Below are 19,333 nucleotides of genomic sequence, written 5' to 3'. Positions count from 1 at the left end.
GTGAGGGGTGGGAGTGTAGGAGTAATGATTGTTCCCTTGTCTCCTAATTTTGGGATAGTAAAGATAAAAACCCAGGTTTTGTACCTGCCAGGGACAGCTCTACCACCAAGCCACCCCCAGTCTCAGATGGCATATTTTCCAAAGACTCCCAGGTGCTTACTTATCTAGCCTAGCTAGTGGCCTCTCCAACGATAGCTAGTGAGTACTCATCAGAACGGAGGCAGAGCTTCTGCAGGTCAGCTTGTGGTAGTTCGGAAGTCTGCTTCTCTAGGTGACGTTAACCAGTAGGTTCCTGTGGACAGTGTCTGCAGAGATCAAAGTTAGAAGGGCACAGGAAGGTTTCCTCTGACTTGGGGTGTCGGTCTATATCTATCTGGGCGTGGTAGAGGGAGAAGGCATGATTGGCAACTCTTGACACCTCTGGCAAAGGGATGTAGGACTTGGCATGCATGGGGGGGGGGGGGTTGGGGATAGGGCTCCTGGCTATGAGCTGTGGGCACCCTAATAGGTCAGTTCTCCCCTTCTCTCCCCCCCCCCCCCCCCCCCCCCCCCGCTGCAGGAGGACTCTGTTTTCCATGTAGAGTATAGACCAGCATCAGTGTTGCCCATTGCCAGGCACGGCCTCCAAGCCAACCCAGGGCCTTTTATAATCCGTGTGTTTGGTTTCAGCTGGACCCCCAGACCCTACAGGACAGAGAGTGGCAGCGGGCTGTCATCGACATGAACGGGGTAAGTGCCGCAAGGGCTCTGCCTGTGTCCGCAGCAGTCATGAGACCGCCGAGCCTGAGATGACAGCTGGGGAGGAGAGAGGGCCCCAGAGAGGGAAGGAAACCCCAGCAGAGCAGGCGTGTGGTGGACAGGGCAGAGTGTGGGGTCCAGAGCAGGAACGGTGCATAGGAAGGGGTCCTCTCCAGTCGGTGTCCAGTTGCCACCCAGACCCTGCGTGCTGCCCTGGAAGAGAGACCAGCGAAGCTAGGGACCCTGGGACTGAACACGTCTCACAGACCACCTCAGATCCATTGCTGCAGTCCTTGGCTCTCAGAAAAATGCATCCAAAAAGATTGGAACTAGCACAGTTTTAGAGAATTTTTTGTTTCTTTTTCTGATTATGGGATATTTGAGTATACATATATATATATATACATACACACACACACACACACACACACACACACATACATACATACAGTCTTGGGCAGAGGACCCGAATAAAATATGAAACTTAGCTTAGGTGCGTAGCCACGGGGGCCTAATTTTGTGCATCTTAACTCATTAGCAGGGAGTCCGTTGGGCGATGGACCCTCAGAACGTAGCATGCTGGGGCTTGGGAAGTTTACAGTTCTGGAACAGTATAGATTTCCAGAGTAGGATGTTTGACCTGTTCCCTTAGATGGGATGGAGTCTCTGGGGGGTGTGGGGTAGTGTTTTGGTTTTTTGTTTTGTTTTCTTTTACTCTGATCTCATGCTTTGAATTGATTGAAGTCAGTACCTTGTACATATAGTGAGTGTGTGCATTACACACTCCAACCCTGTCTATTTTTTTAAATTATTATTATTTTAAAAAAAGAAAGGGAAATAGCAACAGAATGGGAGGGGACTCTGGAGAAGCAAATCTTTTATCCCCTTACACCCCTGGGTCTTGCTCTGCCTCTCTCTGAGACCTGTTTGCCCTGGGGGTGTAAAGGTTGTTGGGACAGGACCTTCAGGGGTCCCCGAGATCTCAGCCCACACGGTCCAGAGCGTGAGAGACTCATGCCTTTCCTCTCTGCTGCAGATTGAAGTGAAACTCTCCGTCAAGTTCACCAGCAGGGAGTTCAGCCTGAAGAGAATGCCCTCCCGCAAACAGACAGGGGTCTTCGGCGTCAAGATTGCCGTGGTCACAAAGTGAGTGGTGAGAGGCGTGGGCTCGTTTGCTGAGGACATTGAGTAGGCGTGCCCGAGGGAAAGGCTGGGCCTGTTCTCTCGATACATGGCCCTGCTGGCTGGCTGGGATCTGGAGTGGAGGGGTAACCCCAGGGAGACTGGGAATCATTCCTTAGCCACCTCCATTTGTTTATTACAAAACCAGCCCAGGAATGTCCTCACCTCGTGGTCAGGAACTGCCCAAGTGCAGGACTTGCTTCCTTTCCTCCCTCGTTTGGAGTGTGTTGTGATCCCACAGTCCTGTGGAATAGTTTGAATCTCTGCCCGTTGCCAGGGGATAGATGCCTGTTTGTTGGTTTGAGGGTAATTCTCGGGGAGACAGGCCACTTCCTCCCCAGCCTCATTCACTTCCTCAGGATGGAGTGCTGGCTGCATCACTCATGTGACACAGTCTGGTCCTCACTCTTTCCAGAAAACAAGGATGTGTGCTTTGGGAAGGAAGACCCCCACCCCCACCCCACTCACCCACCCACCCCTGCCTCTCCCACATAACTACATGTTGGGACTTGGAAAGGATTTGGGGTGCTTCTGAGTCCAGCTATGTGTAAAACTCAAAAGCCTCCATGTAGCACTGGTTTCTGTCTTCAGAGCATTCTGGGTCCAGAGTTGTAGCAGGAGGTCCAGAGGTTGTCATTAGAGAAAGCATTTGAAATGGCAAGGTACCTACATGAGTAATCCTGAAGGGTTTGTGCACGCAGCATGTCTTGGTTAGGGTTGTTGTTACTGTGAAGAAACACAATGACCAGAAAAACTTGGGTAGGAAAGAGTCTATTCAGTTTACGTAACGTCCATATCACCGGAAGTTCATCTGACTTGAAAGAAGTCAGAGCAGGAACTTGGAGGCAGGAGCTGCTGCCGAGGCCATGGGCCATTCAGGAGAGATGTTTTCCCCTGGCTTGCTGAGCCTGATTTTTTTTTTTTTCAGATTTGCTTTTTTGGAGACAGGGTTTCTCTGTATAGCCCTGACTGTCCTGGAACTCGCTCTGTAGACCAGGCAGGCTGGCCTCGAACTCAGAAATCCACCTGCCTCTGCCTCCCAGAGTGCTGGGATTATAGGCACATGCCACCACCACCCGGCTGAGCCTGAATTTTTTTTAAAGATTTATTTATTTATTTTATGTATATATGAGTACACTGTAGCTGTACTGATGGTTGTGAGCCATCATGTGGTTACTGGGAATTTGAATTCAGGACCTCTGCTCATTCCAGTCTAAATATCTATTTGTATTATATGTGAGCACACTGTCCCTGTCTTCAGACACACCAGAACAGGGTATCAGATCCCTTTATAGATGGTTGTGAGCCACCATGTGGTTGCTGGGAATTGAACTCAGGACCTTCAGAAGAGCAATCAGGGGGACTGGAGAGATGGCTCAGTGGTTAAGAGCACTGACTGCTCTTCCTGAGGTCCTGAGTTCAATTCCCAGTAACCCCATGGTGGCTCACAACTATCCATAATGAGATCTGATTCTCTCTTCTGGAGTGTCTGAAAACAGCTACAGTGTACTTACATATAATAAATAAATAAATCTAAGAAAAGAAGAGGAGGAGGAACAGTCAGTGCTCTTCACTGCTGAGCCATCTCTCCAGCCTGCTCAGCCTGATTTTATGGAGGCAGTTTTTTCAATGAAGGGTCCCTCCTAGTCAGTGTCACCTAAATAGGTTAGGGATCTAGCTCAGATTACTTACCCAGCATCTGTAAGCCATGCCCTGAGTACCCTCCAGCATCATGGAAGAAAACAACACAGCCTCCTGGCTTCCCCACAGGGTCATACGTATCTTGCAATGTAATTGGATGCTTTTGGCACTTAGAAAGTTCCTGATAAAATAATAATGCTGCATACCTGAGAAGTTATAACAGCAGGGAAAGCTGGCCGAACCTTCAAACCCTACACGCCTTCCTTCCCCCCTGCAGGAGGGAGAGGTCCAAGGTACCCTACATTGTGCGCCAGTGTGTGGAGGAGATCGAGCGCCGTGGCCTGGAGGAAGTGGGCATCTACCGAGTGTCTGGAGTGGCCACAGACATCCAGGCACTGAAGGCGGCCTTTGACGTCAGTGAGTATTGCCCAGGCAGTGCGGAACGGACAGCGGTGTCTGTACTGAGACTCCCAAAGGGCCTAGCACATCATGCTGATGGGTTCCAGGTCAGCTCTAGCTACAGACAAATGATTAGATGATTAACTGTGTCAGACAAATGATTAGATGATTAACTAATGATTAATAACCAGCACACCTACAATCCCAATCTCTGGGAAGTAGAGGCAAGAGAATGGCTGTAAGGTCAAGATCAGCCAGCATGGGGAGCAAGGCCCTGTCTCAAAAGAAAATAAGTAAAATAAAAAGATTTGAGAGCTAATGTGGCCTGGCCATGTCGGGTGTTAGCCTCTAGAGTTACAGCTGCTCAGGAGATTGAGATGGGGCCGCTTGGGTCTAGGAATTCAGGCCTTACCTAGAAATTTCACATCTCAGAAGACAAAGAAGAGACTGGATGGACAGACAGACGGCTTAGGAAAGGGAACATACTGTTTTTGCTCAGAGCCCAGGATAAGTTCCCAGCACCCACAATATAGCTTACAACCACTTGTAACTCTAGTTACAGAGGATCCAGAGCCCCCCCTTCTGGCCTCTGTGGGATCCTGCATGTGCCTGGTGCACATAAACTCATGCAGGCACACAGATAGATTAAATTCCACAGGTAGCTCTTTTATAAAGAACCAAATCCTTCAAAGGTCTAGCCACAGCCACCAAGCTGGACTACAGCCTTCTTTGGCATGTTGCCTGATGACTCGGAGTGGACAGGAGATGCTAAACCCCAGGAAAATTTGACTGTGGCCCACTTGAGGGTGGTATGGGACAATGGCCTGGACATGACCCTGGTGCTGTCTTGTTTCTACCTGCCTCCAAACCCCTTCCACTCTGTAAAGGAGACAGCACTATCCCAAATGCTAAGCAAGGACCTTGAGACCTCAGGGGATCAGGCTCAGTTAAGGTTTCTATTGCCGGGATAAAACACCAAAAGCCAAAGCAATTGGGGAGGAGAGGGTTTGTTTGAGGTTGTGTTGCTCAGCTCACTGTCTATCATTAGAGGGAAGTTGGGGCAGGAACTCAAGGCAGGAACCTGGAGGCAGAAATTGAAGCCAAAGCCATGGAGGGATGCTGCTTACTAGCTTGCTCCTCATGGCTTGCTCAGACTGCCACCTTATACAACCCAGGACCACCTAACAAAGGATGGTGGGCGTGGCCCCCAGTGGTCCAGCCCCTTGCCTGTCAGTCATCCACCAGGAAAAGCCAGCAGGCCAATCTAAGCATCGTTTTAGGTTTTTTATTCCAGTTGAGGTTCCTTCTCAGATATACATAGGTTTGTTTCATCTTGACAAGAACCAGCCAGCCCAGGGCCCCTTCCCTGCATCCCCAGAGAACGAGCAGGCAGAAACAGGGCCCAGTACGATGTTGTACTTGCAGAGTCGTTATACCACCATCTTGGCCCGGGGCAGCAAGGACCCAGCACTCCTCAGTGAGACTGCAGGCAGCACGGTGCTGGAGAGGAGCCGACAGTTCTACATCCCGATAGGGATAGGCAGGCAGCAGGGAGAGTCCACAGGGACTGGCTTGCGCTTTTAAAGCCTCAAACCCAGCCCCCAGGCACACTTCCAACAAGGCCACACCTCCAATAATGCCACTCTCCTCTGAGTCTGTGGGGGCCATTTTCAGTGAAACCACTCGACCTTCTGCCCTGCCTGCCTCTGCAGCTGGTGGCTCCTCGCAGGGCAGAGGTGTGGACTACGCTTATTTCCCAGCAACCCTGCTCAGACACAGTCACAGTTGCTTGGGGAGGGGGAGACAAACCACACAGAGGTGATGGGCGCACACATTTGTCAGCAAGGCGGCAATGGTGGCGTCAGCCCAGTTAGGTTGCAGAAGCCCAGACCTGGGATCCACCCGGAGGCTCCATTTCTGCCTTCTCTCCAGATAACAAGGATGTGTCGGTGATGATGAGCGAGATGGACGTGAACGCCATTGCCGGCACGCTGAAGCTCTACTTCCGGGAGCTGCCCGAGCCCCTCTTCACTGACGAGTTCTACCCTAACTTCGCAGAAGGCATTGGTGAGTATCGATGGCCCCGGCCCCGGGGGAGGCAAGCATCTCACGACCTCGCATGTTGACTGTCACCATTAGGAGAGGGATTTAGACTGTTCTTCTCTACCCTCTTCCCTTGTTCGAACCCAACCTGAGATAGTTTGCTGTGCGGTCCGGGGGTGCGGGGGGGGGGGGGGGGAATAAAAACCAGGTCTTGACCTTCAGTCAACCTGGACGATGGTGCCCAGCTCACACAGGAGGCAGGCATAGATAGCCCTTACCTCACGTTAAGGGTGACCCAACCTGTAGGGCCGGTTCACAAGACCTGGCCTCTCAGACCTGAACGTGCCCCGGGGTGCACATGTAAATAAGGGAAGCTGGGGGAGGGGCTGGGGGAGGAGCCTTCGTACGTGCTTACAGCTGCAGACAGCGATGCCCCTCCCAAGCCCCGCCCTCTGCCCCTGTTCCCGCCCCCTGCCCCGCCCTACCCATAAGCATCAGCTCTGGGATACCTGTTGTACTGATGCCTGGGGTGCTGTTGCTCATTTGAGATGAGAGAAGGCTCTCCAGACATCTCCCGTGCTACACAAACCTCCGCCGAAGGGTCTCAGAGGACTTAGTGTGACTGTGTGACCCGACACAATGCTGGGGCCTGAGCTCCGCTGCACCGTCTTCCAGCATAGGCTCGGGGTCACGCTCCGACCCCGGAAACTGAACTCTGTCCTTCCTTCCGTAGCTCTTTCAGACCCTGTCGCAAAGGAGAGCTGCATGCTGAACCTGCTGCAGTCCCTCCCAGAGGCCAACCTGCTCACCTTCCTCTTCCTCCTGGACCACTTGAAAAGGTAGCGCCTGTTCTCCCGTGCAGTCCCCGGACCCTGGAAACCATGCGCCCGGGGCTTTCTCTCCTTCCCAAGGCTACCGTTAGTTCCCACGCTAGGGACTAGAGCCAATGCCATCCCTCTCCTCGGCACCGTGACTTACGACACAGCTAGCGGGGGCCGAACAAGTTGAGTGTAGAAAGGACGTTTGGGGCTGGAGAGATGGCTCAGCGGTTAAGAGCATTGACTGCTCTTCTGGAGGTCCTGAGTTCAGATCCCAGCAACACCCTCTCCTGGTGTGTCTGACAGCCACCATTGCCCTTGGACTGCCCTTCACTCCCACACCGTGCCCAGAGCTGTCCCCCCTGCCCGCTGGCCTTGGGTTCTCTCGCTCCCGGACTCCTCCGACTCTGGGGGGGGTGGAATCTTCACATCTGCCCTGACCGTGATGTTGAAATGACACCCTCTGCTCCGGCTCCACACAGGGTAGCTGAAAAGGAGACGGTGAACAAGATGTCCCTGCACAACCTTGCCACAGTCTTTGGCCCCACGCTGCTTCGGCCCTCAGAGAAGGAAAGCAAGCTCCCTGCCAACCCCAGCCAGCCCATCACCATGACTGACAGCTGGTCCCTGGAGGTCATGTCCCAGGTATAGGAAACAAACTGTAGTCCTTGTCACCCTGGCTTGACACGGAGGGGGGAAGGGTAGATGGCCTCAGCCTGTGCGGTTCCCACCTCAACTACAGAGGCCTACCTGCTGTCCCTACGAGGGCCAGGAAGGGCCCTGGCTACTTTTATCCCCTCTGCACCTGGCTAGGTTCGCGGGGTCCGAGGCCCCGCCCACCTGCTGGTCATTCAAGCTCAGCTCCTGTCCCCAGCCGGGTCTCTTAGTACGGGAGCCTGTGTAAGCCAAGACCGGCTTCCCCTGCAACCGTCTTCCTTACGTGTTCGCCTCTCCCTCCTCCGCGGGAACAGGTCCAAGTGCTGCTGTACTTCCTGCAGCTGGAGGCCATCCCTGCCCCCGACAGCAAGAGACAGAGCGTCCTGTTTTCCACTGAAGTCTAAATAATCCTCGCGTCAGTCATCTCATTAACGAGGCCTACAGAATGACCTGGAAACATGTGATCAGAGAACCCACCCACGGAGTGGGAAGGAGACCCTTCCTGCGGTGTAATTCAGCCATTCCGAAGCTCTGGGCCCTCTGCCAAGAGACAAGTACCCAAAGCGAAAGGCCGAGGGGCCCACAGGAGTCCAGGTGTGTCCGACTGCAAGCCCCAGGATGGCCCTAGACTGTACCTTTCCCTTGTTGCCACCAGAGGGCGCGCCAAGCCAGCCCATCTGCAAGCCCGCGGACAAGGGAAAAAGAGGCGGAGAGGAGTGTGGTTTTTACGGAATCTAATTTATCAGAGTTTTAAAAAAAAAATATCTACTGGATCATTTGTTCCAATGTACCCTCTCTGGGGAATAGGGATACTGTCAGATCCCTTACTATTGTGTCTTGAATAAACACTGCTGCTGCTTCATATTGTGGGGGCCACAGCCATGTCCCTCTGTATAGATGGGGATGGCTTCACTTTCCCTGACTTAGAAATCCCGCTGTGCGTGCGACAGGGTCTGAGACGCCCGAATCAGCACTGTAACATCTTAAGCCCTTGCTGCACCCTCGGTCTTCCCGGAAGGATGTCTGTGCGGAGCTAGGTTCGGGCTCCTGTTCGCTGATAACTTGGCTGTTTATGCACCTCTCCCAAGTGTGCTCCTTCGCAGCCCAGAAATGTCCAGGGACCCGACCCGGGGAAAGGAGACCCTGGTCTTCACGCACCTTACAGTTCCTTCTGTGGGGAGAGTGGCCTGGCTGGCACTGACGCTCCCTTCTCTCTTAGAAAGGCTGTGATTTCTCTGGCCTGGCTCTGACTGCCATCACTGACCCCCCCACTGTTACCCCACCTAAGAGACCACGCCCTTTCCTTGCCCCCTGCTGAGCAGACTCCTTTACCTTTCTTCGACGTCTCTGCTCCGAAGCAGCTCCCTCTAGTGGCTTGTTTTAATACTTTGATCCGAAATAGCTTTTGATACTTGAATATTTTTAAGTTTTATACATAGTTTCTAATTTTTTTTCCTAATGGATTCAGGCACCTAATAAGATACTAGAATGTACCCCGTGGACGGGCCTTGTCCGGGCAGTATTCTGTCTTCCTTCGAGAGCCGGCTTCCTTTTCTGTTTGGAGTCATTTGTGACGTCTTTGGGAATATCAGAAATATGGGAGGAAGGTTGGGAAAGTCAGGCCTGGGGATAGGAGCAGCTGCCCCAAAGCAGGCTGAAAGCCAGCCCGTCTGCCACCCTCCCACCTCACTCCCTGTCGCCGGGTGGCAGTCAGGGTAGTCATCTCCTCCTGGCCACTCTAGTTAGCAAAAGAGAAAGAGGGGAAACCACTGATTGTTTTCAAGAACGAATACTGGAAATCCTTGCATCATTTTTAAAAGGGTAGCAATGCCAGGTGGTGGTGGCGCTCGCTTTTAATCCCAACACTTGGGAGGCAGAGGCAGGCGTATTTCTGAATCTGAGGCCAGCCTGGTCTACAGAGTGAGTTCCAGAACAGCCAGGGCTACACAGAGAAACCCTGTCTCATGGGGGGAAAGGGGTAGCCTCCCACCTCTGGGAGACAGAGGCAGAGCTTATCTGGACAGCCAGGACTGCTGTGCAGGGCCGTCGCACAAGGGCCTCAGAGTAGACGCTGACGATAGACTTGAACCCTGAGCTGCTCCTGCAGGAAGGCGTAATTCTGGGGTGTAAACTGCTTGTCACGTGAGGACGCCCGCACCTGGTCACATGCCCCTCCCACGTCTGGGAGGTGGGTATGCCCGCCCACCCACAGCGTCCAGCAGCCAACCCCACAGCAAGTGGGGATCCCTGAGAGGCAGAGCCACGTGTTCCCCTCCCGTCTGCTCTTGAACCTGCCTAAGGTATTGGGCAGGAAACAAAAGACCCTACCGGGCCTCTGTCTGCATACAGTGTTTAGTTGGCCTTTTTTCCCCCTTGGCAGAGCTACCCATTGGTCCGCCCTTGAGCATTTTTGGACCCAGTGGGCTCCCCTAGTTTGGCTGCTCATCCCAGTCCATGTTGTGGCTCTCACCCTACAAGGGGAGCACTTCTGAGAAAAGCCAACCCCGCCCCTGTTGTTTCTGCACCCCCCACCCCACCCCATTGTCTCTCAATTCTCATCTGTCACCTTGAACTGGAAAGCAATATATCGACGTGCCAATGTGCATCCCCGGCCCTTCCCCTGCCTCAGGTCACTTTATTTATTTAGGTGATATGTTATTTGATGACAGAATGAGCATCCTCTTGTGGTCCTAAAACGTGTTCCTCCGCCATCCCCATCGGGCCACGGCCGCAGTGCCTGGGGCTGCCTCTCTTGACGGCCTCATGCCTTGCCGGCCTCTACGCTGGCAAAGGAAATACGTGGCGTTGTCCAGGAGTGGGGTGACACAACTTTCCCTCTGCAAAGAAAACGATGGCCCAGAGACCATCCTGACGCCCACCAGGCATGGCTGCCAGACTCTAAAGGAAGAAGTAATATTCTCTTACCTTGAAACCTGGGTCCTGGGCACAGTGGGCTTGGCTTTCCTGGTGATAGCCTTGCCTCCCCCACACCCCAGTGGGTGGATGGTCTCTTAGCCGCGATCCTCCTCCTGACCTCAGCTGTCTGTACTCTGTGCCCGAAGGACCACGGACGCTCTCATTAAAGTCTCCTGAGACTGCTTTGGTTTGTGGTGGTTTCTAGTCGGTCAATCGCCTCTTGAGTTTGAAACCCCTGCATTCGTGGGGCTTGGCAAAACCAGAACCCCTCAAGCATAGGGAAGAACCAGTGTGACGGAGCTCTGGATGTCCAGTCAGGCCATCGGTGGGGAAGAGGGGTCTGCGTGCACCACTGGGGGAAGTCCTGCTTTAGTGGAATTGGGGACCCACCAGGTAGCTTCAAGTTACGGAGCAGCAGCTAAGCCCTTGGGCGCAGGGACTAGTCCGGACAAGGACCATCCATTGCTTAGGCTAAGGATGAGGAAGAGAAGCCACCTGGGAAATGCAGTCTTGACCCTACTAGTGGGAGAAGCGCCAGTAAGGCGGTTGACCAGTCGTGCTGGTTTTGCTGGACCCTGGTTCTCACGCCCACACCCCCTGCTTCAAGCCCCTTGGCCTCCTGGGATTGCGAGTTGAGGCAGCTAGACTCTCTATGGCATTCAGAGGAGGTGTTTGTTCTTAGCCGCCTCTAGCCTTGCCCTCAGCAGCCTGCCCAAATTACAGGGGAGCAGCGCCCAGTGGCAACAAGCTTGCTAACGCAGGGTCTTTAATGGCGGCAGCTAGGGAGGAGCCTAGCCGTATCCAGTCGGCAGTCACATTATCTTCAATAGCACCTGTACCAAGTCACCCCGGTGCTTCCTAGAATAAGGCTCACTTGATCTAGGTGGCCAATGACCAAGAATGGGGAGCCTGAAGCAGTGCCACTGTCACTGCCCCCCCCCCGCCCCCGATGACAGTGCAAGGTATGGGGCGTTAGGTGTGACAGGGTAAGTTCGCTCTGCCCCCATTGGTGACTTGACCGAGTCACCCTGCGAGACCAGAAGAGCTGCACCTTTGCCCTTGGATTCTGAGACGCCTCAGCAGCCATAATCCCGGGCCTACTGCAGAAGCACATGGGACCCCACCCTTCCCAGGAAGCTGGCCCTACATTGATGAAGAGCGACGTCTACCGGTGCTTGGCTGTGTCCGGCCCCTAAGAGGCTACAATCGGCATGGTCTCTTACATTATCCTCCTGGCTTTGTTTGGAAAACGTAGACACGTGCGTGCATTCATGCCCCCTTTTACATCTCTTAACTAGGAGTCCACTCTTCAGGCCTAAGCTGATTCCTCACCATGCTTCTCCATGTAAGGGCCACGTCTGTCCAAACCCAGGCCAGTAGTATGGCCTAGAGACAGGGTAGTGTCAAATCTGAAGTTATCAACACTTCCTTGATCCCTTAGAGCTCCAGTTGTGAACCTGTGGAAAAGGTCACAACAATATGTGATCTTTTGCCAGGGATCACATATTCGATATCCTGTACATCAGATATTTGCAATACTGTTTGTATTGTAAATAAAAAAAACAGCAAAATTACAGTTATGAAGTAGCAACAAGATCATTTTATGATTGGGGCAGTGGGGGGGGGGGTTCAGCACAACCTGAGGAACTCTATTAAAGGGTCACAGCAACCAGCACTTTGGAGGCAGAGTCAGGCAGATTTCTGAGTTTGAGGCCAGCCTGGTCTACAGAGTGAGTTCCAGAACAGCCTGGGCTACACAGAGAAACCCTGTCTTGAAAAACCAAAAAAATAAAAATAAAATAAATAAAAAAGGAAGGTTGAGAATCACATAGAGGAAAATGGAGTAACCCCACTACTTACATAATTCCTCAGATCCTGCCTGTGGGCAAATGCAGGCATCTGTCTGGACTCTCTGTCCCCAAACATGTCAACTTTCTGCTCTCTGTTGGGTGAGACCTCAACTACCATCCTTGACCCAAACACAGTAGCATTGGTTAATGTGGACCCACAGGCTGATATTTTGTAGCATCATGACCCACCAAATCCATACAGAAATCGCAAAAGGACTTCTCGTGACTCCTCCCACCCCAGTGTCCCAGTGGCTTTAAAAGGAAGTTTCACAAGGTCTGAAGATGGGCCGTTGCAAATAGTTCCGGAAAGATAAACAGAAGGAAGACTGAGGGAGTGACACACTACTCTTGAAGAGACCCAAATGGCTTTGGCTGGAGCAGAGCCCACGGGCCAGCAAGTCTGGAGCAAGGCCCTGCCCTGGGGACAAGGAGTTTGACTCCATCCCATCTGGCCTAATGGGAGTGGGAGAGAGTTGAGAAGCCACAGTCAGCTTCCAGGGAGAGCCCTGTATCAAACAGCTCTTACAGAGCAGGCCGGCCAGGGATGTAACGATGACAGGCATCCACAGATGGGACACATCTCATTCATAACCAAAGAAGAAAAGGCACCAGTTACTTGGAGAGGAACTGGTGAGAAGAGCCCTAAACCCAGCAGCCTGCCCTGATGTCGGATGGTAATAACGTTCCAAGAAAGGCCTCAGAGCTCCTCAGACTCTGACCCCAACTACAGAAGTACTTTGAAGACTTACTCTCCATTCCCTGTCTTGTGTATAGACTGTGGAAATGACTCACTGGACTTGGGCTGTGTAGCAAGACCATGTTTCAAAAAACAAACGAGAAAATACCACGTGAAGATGGAAGGAAAATAATCACATGTCAGGTATTGCCAAGGTTGCAGTAGGCACTGTGACTGAAGAGAGAGGCCTGGGCCAGAATTCCACCCAGGCCACCCAGAAGGAAACCACCTGCCATCAGGTTAATTTGGCACTTCTGGCTTCTGGAACTAAGAGAGAAAGCAAACCTGGTTTTCTGGAGCCCCATACGTTTGTAAGGCTGCCGCAGGAAACTGATATTGTCACACAACCAGGAAGTCAGAATACATCCATCAGTCCCAGGGTCTGAAGCCTAAAGGAGCCGGGCAGAAGCCAGTGAGGCAGCCGTAAGTGTCACCCCACTCTTGGCAGTGGCACAGCGGAGCATTTGGGTGAAACGAAGGGCTTGTCAAACTGCGCTGGGGGCTTTGGCTGCCCCTCTGCACCACCAGCTGTGCCCACAAAGACCCTAAGAAAGTGGAGAGCATCGTCTGCTTGTCCTCCCCTCTCCCGTGTCCTGCGTGTCCTGAGTCCACACCCTTCCGACCCCCAGTCCCATAGCCGTCCCCGTCTGCACCGCCCCTCGGTATGTTTGGAATTTGTCACCTCTGCCTCATGCACAGCTCATTCCTAGCCTTTGGAAAGCATTGAGAGCTGGAAATTTGGCTCTGGGATTTGGTGCTTGCCTAAGAAGCTGGACCTGGGCTCCATCACCAACACTGCAAAGGGAGGCTCACCAGGGGGCTACTGTTGGCTCTGACTGCAGCGAAATCTACCTTGAAGTGGGAGATGTGTGTTGGTGTCTGCTGGGGATCACATCTAGCACCTTGCACACGCTAAGCATATGCCTTACCACTGGGCTACATCCCAACACCCAGAGTTTTAAATTTAATTGTCAGTATACACTAATTATAAAGAAAAATGGCTTCATTTTGACATTCTATACGTGCATATAATCTATAGCAATCACATTTGCCCTACATTTCCCTCTCTTATACCTCCTTCCTCTGATGATACCTTTCCCTTCCCAACTAGCTTCTACTCTGTGTGGGTGTGGGTGTGTGGGTGTGTGGTGTGGTATGTGGTATATGTGTGTGATGTATAAGTGTGGTGTGTATGTATGGTGGGGGGGGTAAGTTTTGTGTGGTGTGTATGTGTGTGGTGTGGTATGTGGTATATGTGTGTGATGTATAAGTGTGTTGTGTATGTATGGTGGGGGGGTAAGTTCTGTGTGGTGTGTGTGTGTTTGTGTTTGTGTGCATGTGTGGGATGCATATGTGGTATATATGGTATGTGTGTGTTTTGTGTGCGTATGTATGGTGTGTGTGGTGTGTGTGTTTTGTGTGTATATGTATGGCATGTATGGTGTGTGTGTTTTGTGGTGTGTGTGTATGGTGTGTGTGGTGTGTGTGTGGTTTGTGTGTGTGTGTGTGTGTGTGTGTGTGTGTGTGTCTGACTCAATGAGTTTAGTTAGGATTGCTTACAGACCACGGGTAAGGGTTTAAAGGAAGAAGCATTGGCAGGTCGCCAGTGATTACACCCTTCCCTGAGCAACAATTCCGCATGAGGATCCTATACATCCTCATGGAAGGAATGGGAGTCTCATGAGGCCCTCCCCTGTGTGGCTGGCCCTGTTTGTCCTGAAACTAACTCTGTAGACCAGGCTGGCATCAAACTCACACAAGAGATCTGCCTGCCTCTGCTTCCTGAGTGCTAGGATTCAAGGTGTACTCTTCCACTGCCCAGCTGGCTAGGAGTTCGTAAGTTTCCTGGCTGGGCCACATCAGGAAGATGGTGCTTGACAATACTCTACCCCTTCCAGTCCCTGCTCTCTATCCATCCGGTCTTAATGTTCTCTGTGCCTTGGAGGGGCCGGTACAGAATTGAGCATCCGAGAGTTACTTCTCTGTACCATGAGGAATTATCTCCGCAGTCATCGCTGCCCACCACAGAAAGAAGATGGTCTGACCAAAACTGAGAGCAGCACTAACCTGCCCGTGAGGGCGTAACTATTTAGAAGGCCACTGTGATAGGCACCACATGTCCGTTTATTGAAACAGCAGCCAGAGCTTTGTCGCTAAATAAGGCTTGTAACCGCCCCAGCCGTGGGCTTTTGATCAGATCTACGGTACCAGGTGGGAATCCTCCACTGTGAAGCAGACCTCAGATCCAATCGGAAAGTTGTCTCCCCATTAACTGTCCCGCCAGTGGGTCCACACTGCCTGGCAGGTCGGGAGAGTGGCACTGACGGGTTACAGCTGTGCAAGACTGTCAGGGACTTTCGCCCCAGCAGTGTGGGTAACCTCCACCACCATGCAAGCTAGCTAATCAGGAAGAAGTTTCCTCTGTGCCTGCGACCAAATCCTGTGATGTCTTCAGTAATAGACTTACCACCTAGGTCTGGTGGGCGACCAAGAGCAAGGATAATAGCCCAGAATGTTCTAGGGGCCTCCCTAGCCAAGAAGTCACTGGAAGATGGCCCACACCAGGCACCAGAAATTTCATTTCATAGCCTATGGCTTCTGAGAGTAGCTGTATCCATCCACCCAGAGTACTTCAGTTTAACTTTTAATTTTCTTTATGTTATTAAAATTTGTTTTATTGTTAATTGTTTTTATTTTTATTTTTAAAGATTCGTTTATTATTATATGTAAGTACATTGTAGTTGTCTTCAGACACTCCAGAAGAGGGTGTCAGATCCCATTACAGATGGTTGTGAGCCACCATGTGGTTGCTGGGATTTGAACTCAGGACCTCTGGAAGAGCAGTCAGTGCTCTGGACTGCTGAGCCATCTTTCCAGCCCCAACCCCCTTGTTTTTTCTTTTTCTTTCTTTCTTTTTCTTTTCTTTTTTCTTTTTTTCTTTTTCTTTTCTTTTCTTTTCTTTTCTTTTTTTTTTTGTTTTTGTTTTTGTTTTTGTGAGACAGGGTTTCTCTGTGTAGCCCTGACTGTCCTGGAACTCACTCTGTAGACCAGGCTGGCCTTGAACTCAGAAATCTGCCTGCCTCTGCCTCCCAAGCGCTGAGATTAAAGACATGCACCACCGCCCCCGGCTCCCCTTGTTTTCTTAATGATAGTGGTTCTGACTGGAAGGAGATGGCATCTCAAAGTACTTTTAATTTGCATTTCCCTGACTGCTAAGGCTGTTGAACACTTTTAAAACTATTTATTAGCCATTTACATCTCTTCTTTTGAGAGCCCTCCCTCTGTGCATTTCAACTTTCCATATTACAAAAAAAAAAAAAAGTTTATTTTTACCTTATGTGTCTGGGGGTTTTCCCTGCACATATATAATGTGTACCATAAGTGTGCCTAGAACCAAAAGAGTCCAAAAGAGGGAGTAGGGTTACAGATGGTTGTGAGCTGCCACATAAGTGTAGGAACCAAACTCAGAACCAAATTCAGAACCTCTGCAAGAGCGGTAAGGGCTTTGAACCATTGAGTATCTTTCCAGCCGCAATAGCCTCTTTTCTTTTCTTTTCTTTTCTTTTTTTTCTTTTCTTTTCTTTTCTTTCTTTTCTTTCTTTTTTGGTTTTTTTTTTTTGTTTGTTTGTTTTGTTTTTTGAGACAGGGTTTCTTTGTATAGCTTTGGCTGTCCTGGAACTCACTCTGTAGACCAGGCTGGCCTCAAACTCAGAGATCCACCTGTCTCTGCCTTCCAAGTTCTGGGATTAAAGGCGTGTGCCACCACCACCCAGCAATAGCCTGTTTTCAATGTTCTTGGTATTGCAATCTTTTTTAAGTTTTTTATGCATATTGTAAATATTAATCGTCTGGCGATTTTTCTATTCTGTAGGAAGGCCCTAGACTTGATCATTTCCCTAGCTGTGCAAAGGCTGGGAAAGACTCAGTGGTGGGGTGCTATCTGCTGCACTTCCAAGGACTCAAGTTAGGTTCCCAGCGTCTGAGTCAGAAGGCTCACAGCCATCCACAACACCAGCTCCAGGGATTCTGGCGCCCTCTTCTGGCCATCGGCTACCCTGCACGCACATGTGGCAGCCACACAGCCACACAGAATAAACACAGGAAGAGAAATTAAAACTTGAAAATACCGTTGAGGCTGGAGGGATGGCTCAGAGGTTAAGAGCACTGGCTGCTCTTCCAGAGGTCCTGAGTGCAATTCCCAGCAACCACATGGTGGCTCACAGTCATCTATAGTGAAATCTGGTGCCCTCTTCTGGCTGCAGGTGTATAAGCAGGCAGAACACTGTATACGTAATAAATACATCTTTAAAAAAGAAAGAAAGAAAAAAGAAAATACCGCCGGGAGTGGTGGCGCACGCCTGTAATCCCAGCACCCTGGGAGGCAGAGGCAGGCGGATTTCTGAGTTCAAGGCCAGCCTGGTCTACAGAGTGAGTTTCAGGACAGCCAGGGCTATACAGAGAAACCCTGTCTCGAAAAAAAAAAAAAAAAACCAAAATCCAAAAAACCAAAAAAGAAAAAAGAAAATACCATTGAAAGTTTCTACATATGCCTGTGTCTTGAAGTATATGTCCTATCTTTTTCTTCTAGTGCTCTCAATGTTTAAGGTTCTGTGCTTTTAGGCTTCAGCCCATTTTTAGTTGGTTGTTGTTTGAGCTGCTGAGATAGCTCATAAGGTAAAGGGTCTTGGCACCAAGACTGGACACCCTGTGTTTCATACCCAGGATCCACGTGGTAGGAGAAGAGAACTGCCTCCAACAAGCTGTCTTCTGACCTCCATGCTTGCGCTGTTGTTTTGTGTGTACACACATGTGCACACACAATAGATAGATAGATAGATAGATAGATAGATAGATAGATAGATAGATAGATAGATAGATGGATGGGTGGGCAGATGGACGGACAGACAGACAGACGGGTGGGTGGATGGATGGATGGATAGATAGATAGATAGATAGATAGATAGATAGAATGTAAATGAAAAAGAGACTCCAGTTCCATTCTTTAAATGTAGATATCCAATTATTCCAGTACCATTTGTTAAAGAGAATGTCTTTTATCCAGTGGGTGTATTTGGTATCCTTGTGGATGTCGTTCTGTGGGTTTATACCCAGATCTTCCATCTGGTTTGGTCTGGTTTGTGCCAGCACCATGCTGTGCTTTTCTTACTGTACCTCTCTAGCTTAACTCAGGTACAGTGTTGATGCCAGCATTATCTTTCTGCTCACAATGGTTTTCATTATCTGGGGTCTTTGTTTCCTGGTGTGTTTAGGATTGCTTTCCTATGCCTATGGGGAATGGTATTAGAATGTTGGTAGGCATTGCATTGAATCTGTAAGCTGCTCTTCTCAGTGTTTTCACAGTATTGATTCGTGTCTTCCAAATCTCTTTTCTTTTCTTTTTGGTAAAGATTTATTTTATGTGTGTGAGTGCCTGTATGCAGGTGCACTGTGTGCTCTGTGCAGTACCGTTGGTGGCCAGAAGAGGGCATCAGATTCCCCGGGGACTGGCATTACAGACAGTTGTAAGCTGCGATGTGGGTGCTGGGAACTGAACCCTGTCTGTAAGAGCAGCAAATACTCTTAACCAGTGACTCATTGATGTAGTCCTTTCTCCAGTTTCTTTCTTCAGCGATTTAGTCTTCATTGTAAAGGCCTTTTACTTGGTTAGGTTTGTTCTAAGACATGGTGTGGGGATGACTGTGAATGGGGTTTCCCCCAATTTCTTTTTTTTTTCCAAAGTTTTTATTTTTACATAGGGAGCTACTATGTTTCATATGTGTCCTATTTAGTTAGCTTTCTGTCTCTGTGGTAAGTGGCTCTGACTAAAACCAACTTAGAGGAGCAAAGGTTTTATTTAAGCTTACAGTTTATTGTCTGTCATTAAGGGAAGTCAGGGCAAGAGATTAAGGCAGGAACCTGGAGGCAGGAACTGATTCAGAGACCCTGGAGGAGTGCTACCTGCTGGCTTGCTCCCCATGGCTTGTTTACCTGCTTTTTTATACAATCTGGGACCACCTGCCCAGTTCACTATGAGCAGTGTGAGAAGTACCAATGTCAGTTCTTCTTCGGGGTTCAATAAAAATCACCAGTGAATTTGTTTGAGTCGAAGATTTTTATCTTTCTTATTTCTATCTTGTTTCTTCTTATAAATCTTCTTAAAATTCTATCTCATCTTGGTTTCGTTTGGCAGAAAATATGTATCTCAAAAAACTTAGCTATTTCTTTTTCTAATTAATAGAGCACAAATATTTAAGGTATAGGCTAATGACCTTGTGAATTTGATTGGTATACGGTGTTATCTCTCCCTTTTCATCTCTAATTATATTGCTCAGGCCTTTGCTTTGATTAGTTTA

The 19,333-nt window shown here is 50.2% G+C and overlaps 1 protein-coding gene across 1 annotated transcript in view; it reads left to right on the top strand.

Moving 5' to 3' along the window:
- The window catches only part of Bcr (BCR activator of RhoGEF and GTPase), a 129,682-nt gene extending 121,340 nt beyond the window's left edge, over positions 1 to 8,342 (top strand). Inside the window, exons 17-23 of the mRNA XM_052163220.1 lie at positions 670 to 729; positions 1,775 to 1,884; positions 3,839 to 3,978; positions 5,893 to 6,027; positions 6,737 to 6,842; positions 7,304 to 7,466; positions 7,793 to 8,342. Of these exons, the coding sequence (XP_052019180.1) occupies positions 670 to 729; positions 1,775 to 1,884; positions 3,839 to 3,978; positions 5,893 to 6,027; positions 6,737 to 6,842; positions 7,304 to 7,466; positions 7,793 to 7,882 (804 nt within the window). The 3' untranslated portion in view covers positions 7,883 to 8,342. The remainder of the gene's footprint in view (positions 1 to 669; positions 730 to 1,774; positions 1,885 to 3,838; positions 3,979 to 5,892; positions 6,028 to 6,736; positions 6,843 to 7,303; positions 7,467 to 7,792) is intronic.
- Positions 8,343 to 19,333: the final 10,991 nt, after the last annotated feature.

The sequence above is a fragment of the Apodemus sylvaticus genome, chromosome 19, assembly GCF_947179515.1.
Source record: "Apodemus sylvaticus chromosome 19, mApoSyl1.1, whole genome shotgun sequence".
NCBI lineage: Eukaryota > Metazoa > Chordata > Mammalia > Rodentia > Muridae > Apodemus > Apodemus sylvaticus.
The sequence above is the reverse complement of the archived record's forward strand: the minus strand, read 5'-3'. Positions and strand labels throughout refer to the sequence as shown.